General features: G+C 53.1%; 1 protein-coding gene across 1 annotated transcript; it reads left to right on the top strand.

The window, feature by feature from the left end:
* The first annotated feature begins 3362 nt into the window (after nt 1-3362).
* Nucleotides 3363-4202, top strand: LOC119104406 (venom protease-like). Its single transcript, XM_037228104.1, has one exon. It carries the CDS (start codon nt 3363-3365, stop codon nt 4200-4202), a length of 840 nt encoding a protein of 279 aa, XP_037083999.1.
* The last annotated feature ends 1103 nt before the right edge of the window (nt 4203-5305 follow it).

Below are 5305 nucleotides of genomic sequence, written 5' to 3'. Positions count from 1 at the left end.
AGGATCAGTCATGACCTTGGAAATGCTCAGATCAGATTACCGCATTCTCCACATGTATAGTTAGTCCAAGAGCAACGGTGCACTCATGTTTTCATGGCAGTTGGGTCGTTTTTTCAGAAGTGTAAAAAAAATAAAGCGCCCTCATTGCGCTGTTTAACATGTTGGCAAGAGGCCGCCTCACAGGATGGCATCTTGCTGCCAAAAAAACCGCCTTTGATGCCCACTCTTGCCCAAAGCTCGCACACCACTTCGAACTTCTCCCACTCGCGAGATAATAGCACGCCCCGAGACCACGTGACAATACAAACTTGATGCCGCGCCGCACGATAACAGACAAGAGTATTTCTGCGTGATTACTGCTTTCCAAGCGACGCAGTCGACGTTGCCATGCAACGCTGTCGCTCAAACCAGTGCGACTTTGTGACGTCGACGCATAACGTTAAGGAGCCGCCCGCGCGACCAATTTCTCAAGCTGTGATGATGGCCCACTGATTGACCGGGAAATCCCATGGTGTCACAAGTGCGGGGTGGCACATTGCATGTGTCGGCCACACACGAGCCAGGAAGATGGCTTTTGCTCTCTCCCGCGGGTTTACATGCTTTGTGCCACATCTCGGCACCCAGGGCATGAACACATTCGGTAGAAGTATGCATTGATACGGAATCGACAGTGCAATAATCACTTCATATAAATTGCCCTGTTGCACGTGCTGTGTGTTGCGCGTGCACGAGCCAGGAGGCTGGGTTCGGCCATTTCCGACCGTTTTTTACGTTTTGCAACTCATCAGCATCTAGAGGAGCTATAGCCATCAATAAAACTATAAAAATATATAATTCAAAATTCTACGTTTTCTCACTGAGCGCAGCGGAGCAAGCGTACAAACACTTGTTCTCTTCTAATTAGGTAGAGGTGTGAGCGACCCGCCCGTTGTCATCCTGGAACTCGGTGCCTCCAGTTGCCTCTTACTAACAGACGCTATCATAACAGGATTAATGGTGAACTTCCCACCCCTACGGTTGCGCTTGAGCTTTGGTGTGTGTAGTAAGTTTCACATTCTTTAGCAAAAGTGCCACGGCCTTAAAGGTTTTAGTTACCAATGCCAGCATTAACGTCGGGTTGCGGTTTAGGGTGGACAGAGGTGGACACTCATGGTCACCTGTTAATGTGTGGTGGGTAGGCACAAAGTGAAAAACGTTCCTATCTTAGTGGAAAGCTTAGCCTTAATTATGATTTGTGCGGTCCTCGACGATGGTCCCTAGTTTTTGCTGCTGCACAAACGGAAGCTATCTAGCTAGAAGCTATCGATATCTATATAAGCTATCTGTCTAGAAGCTAAGACGTATCTTGTAACTTAAGTCGACTTATCTTTCAGTTCACAGAGCAGCGGGCAGTGTCGTCATCAGCCGAGGGTGGTCTGATTCTGGTGCCGACCTGGTGCGAATGACGGTGTGTGAGCTGGTGCGGATACCGGTGCCTGATCCTGGTGTCGGTCTGGTGCCGATGGAGGTGTCTAACCCTGGTGCCGGCCTGGTGCGAATGACGATGTGTGAGCTGGTGCGGATACCGGCGCCCGATCCTGGTGTCGGTCTGGTGCCGATGGAGGTGTCTAACCCTGGTGCCGGCCTGGTGCGAATGACGGTGTGTGAGCTGGTGCGGATACCGGTGACTGATCCTGGTGTCGGTCTGGTGCCGATGGAGGTGTCTAACCCTGACGCCGGACCTGGTGCGGAGGCCGGTATCTGATTCTGGTACGGGTGGCGGTATTTGACCCTGATACCGGTCTGGCAGGTGTAGGGGTGCTTTACGACGGAATTTCCGCGTATGGGTGGTCAGCAGGAATGGAAAGGCCCAGACCCGATGCGAAACACGGCCGGGCATCGGGATTGCGGCGACGACGTGAGGATATTAGTCGCCCGACGTAATCGCATTATGAAAACGGATCAGGACAAGCACGTAGACGGAACTGCATGTCACTCCTCGTTGTTTTGGTATGCTCGTCGCTCTACCAAATGTCGAACATGTATCACCTGCCAATGGTCTGTCACGTATCACGCATCATCTGCGTTCTCCCATGTCCATTACTGCGCTCAGGTTTGTGGGAACGCGAACAGCGCGACTGCTACTAAATTGCAGAAAGTGTCTAATTTAGTAGGTGGGGTGATGTACGGACGACCTACATTTGACCATGCGTCGGATGTGTCACGAAAGTTTTGCTGGCTTAGTGCCAAGAAGCTTGTGTTCTTCTTCGATCGATCCCTTTTTGCATAAAGTATTGACGAACGAGGAGCCACAGACTATACGGTGTCTGGTCAACTATCAAAACCTACAACTATCAAAACACCGACCGCAGTGCTATCCGTTTATCTCTTTCTCACCCCAAGAACAATCATGGGAGCGAGCTTATGCCAACCGAGCTGTCATCACGGGCGTGTCATCAGCACCTGGCATTGTGAGCTTGCCTCTTCCCACTTTGAGGGTCCGTGTGCATGACATTGTTCATAGTACCTGACATTTTAGCCCCTTGTTTGTGTCTGTTTGTGTCGCATTTGTGCGTGTCGTGTTGTTGCGGCTTATTTAAGCCACACGTGTTGAAGGCCTAGGAATGTGCAATGAAAATCAAAACGGTGTAATGACATGACAAAATGCAATGCTGTGCAATGCAATGTAATATAACACAAGAATTACCCGATCCCTCGGTAAATCCCAAATCAAGCTGTTCGTGCATCTGAAAGCTTTGCTTATCTTTACCTGCCTCGACGATTTGTACTGCTTAGTGCACGGCCAGACTTGGTTCACAACGCTAGGCTCGTCTGACCTGGGACGAGCACACGGACGAAGGGCACCACGCTCATGTCGGACTGCGACTCTGAGCGGGGGCGACGCCTCTGGTCGCGCGCCCGATGTGGCGGGGCGGCACACGCCCCCTTGCCGAGAGCGGCACAGGTCAGACCGGTATTGACAGTCGGTGGTCGCTCCGCGGCGCACGGCACCTGCCGGCAGTGGCGTCACTTGGCCCTGAGTCCAGAGCTCTCCGGCTTATATCACCCCTCCCCCCCCCCCCCTCTTGGCGAAACCCATCTCAATCATAAGCCTGTGAAACGGGGACGGGAGCGGACGCAAGATGAACTTCGCCTCGTTTACCGCTGACGTGGTGCTGCTGGTGTTAGTCCAGGGACAGCCCCTCGATTTTAGCTTTTCGGACGTCTGCTTAGATACCTCCTACAGTTACGGGGCGTGCGTGACACCCGATAAGTGCCAACAAGCCGACGCAGCCCCGTCGCGAAGCTGCAAGGGACAGGTCTGCTGCCCCCGAGACCAGCTGAACCGGACAGCCGTCGCCGACGACGCGGACGCATCGGAAATGTTCCAGCAGCTGGAGTCCGACTGCGGCCGAGTGTCGTCCAACTCCACGACTGAGCTGCAGTTGACACTGCTGTTGCTCGGCGGCGGACCGGCCATCCCGAGCCAGTGGCCGTGGATGGCGCTGATCGGCGAGCGCACGGACGAGGGCACGCGCTGGACCTGCGGCGGCACGCTCATCACTGGCAGCACCGTGCTGACGGCGGCGCACTGCGTCAGCGGTCGGCGGCAGCCCCAGCTGACCGTGCGGCTGGGTGAGTACAACCTAACGCACACCCAAGATGGCGACCACCAAGACTTCGGCGTGTCCCAAGTCCTGCTGCACCCCGACTACCGTAGCTTGCAGAACGACGTGGCGCTGCTTGTGCTGTCCCGGCCGGCAGCGCTGAACGCGCGCGTGTGGCCAGCCTGCCTCCCGCCGCCGAACGTCGACCACACTGGGCACGAGGCCGATCTGGCCGGCTGGGGACAGCTGGATTACGGCGGCGGCGTGCCGGAGGCGCTCCACGAGGTGCGGCTGCAGGTGGTAGACGCGGTGCAGTGCGAGAAAAGCTACAGTGACGCGCCGTATTTCGACAGGCAGTTCCCTGGCGGCTTCCAGGGCACGAAGCTGTGCGCCAACGGTCGCGACGGCACGCCCAAGGACGCTTGTCAAGGCGACTCGGGCGGCCCTCTGGTGATCCAGGCCGCCGACGGCCGCTACCAGGTGATCGGCGTGGTCTCGACGGGCCTCGGCTGCGGAAACCACGAGTACCCGGGCATCTACACAAAAGTGTCCAAGTACATTCCCTGGATCATGAGCAACAGCCAGCGGTACACCGCGGACGGGATTCCCATTTGAATGTGGGCGCCGCTGGCCGCGGCGAGCGGGAATGTCCGCGATCGAGATGCGGCGCTGTTACCGTGCATAAAACAACCTCCGAGAGGGTAGCCTTGGTCTGTTTCATCTGAGGCGAGCTGAGTGACGCGGTACGTGATGAATGTATTTATGTTAATTGGACCCACTCTCCCACAACGCACCGGCGCTCGTTTGACTTGGTGACTCATCTCTGTGGCTCAAACACTTGTTTTTGGTGCCCAGCACCACCTGATTTCATCGTAAGCACCACTCCTGGCACGAGGATGAAAGCAAAGCTTTCGCAAGGAAAGTCTAGCAATGTTCTGGTGACAGAAATCTTTTGTGACGGTTTATAGCGTGCCTAGCGCAATTCTCTGTGGTACATTTGATTCGTTCAGTAAAACGTCATGTGTCGCATAAACGCTGCATTATTTTCAGTGCGGCGTATGACAGGAGGCCATGGGTACGACACGTGTGTGTCGATTTTTAAAATGATTGGGGGGGAGGTCGTTACCACCGCCGAAAAGTTGTGGGTATTGCTGAAAGTGCCGTCAGATTTTGCTGAATTCTGCTCACGGTATCCAGATATATATATATATATATATATATATATATATATATGCATATATATATATATATATATTTATATTTATATATATATAGTGTATAATATACACCCATAAACATACGCATTGTGTCACGGTATTTAAGTTCTGAGGTGTCCCAGTTTTTGAATGGATTTTTTTACATAGGTGAGTTTTCCAAGTTGTGATGGACACGTTCTTAACACACCAAAAGTTCATGTGTAAAGCATATGAATTAAACACAACATAAGATGTAACTCAAGGCACTTCCCTGAATTTCATCATTTGAAGGGAGTGCTCCACATTTCATGGTAGCAAATAGCAAGCAACATATATGCTGACAGAAGCTCACTGATAAGCATTGGTATATTTCTGAGTCGAAACGGCTGCTCTAGACAACACAATTTATCTGGACAGTACATATTCTCCTCAATATGGCATTGTCTGATTGCGTCATGGAAAGCTTGCATGACATTTGGGTGGTGCCAAACAGGCCGCGTGAAATCCCCCCCCCCCCCCCTA

This window comes from Pollicipes pollicipes, unplaced genomic scaffold (genome assembly GCF_011947565.3).
Source record: "Pollicipes pollicipes isolate AB1234 unplaced genomic scaffold, Ppol_2.1 Scaffold_6052;HRSCAF=7182_pilon_pilon_pilon, whole genome shotgun sequence".
Lineage (NCBI taxonomy): Eukaryota > Metazoa > Arthropoda > Thecostraca > Pollicipedomorpha > Pollicipedidae > Pollicipes > Pollicipes pollicipes.
This window is presented reverse-complemented; position numbering and strand designations above follow the sequence as displayed.

Bases quoted from the DNA above. Each gene is read 5' to 3' on its own strand.
- LOC119104406 (XM_037228104.1), top strand. From the start codon at position 3,363: ATGTTCCAGCAGCTGGAGTCCGACTGCGGCCGAGTGTCGTCCAACTCC.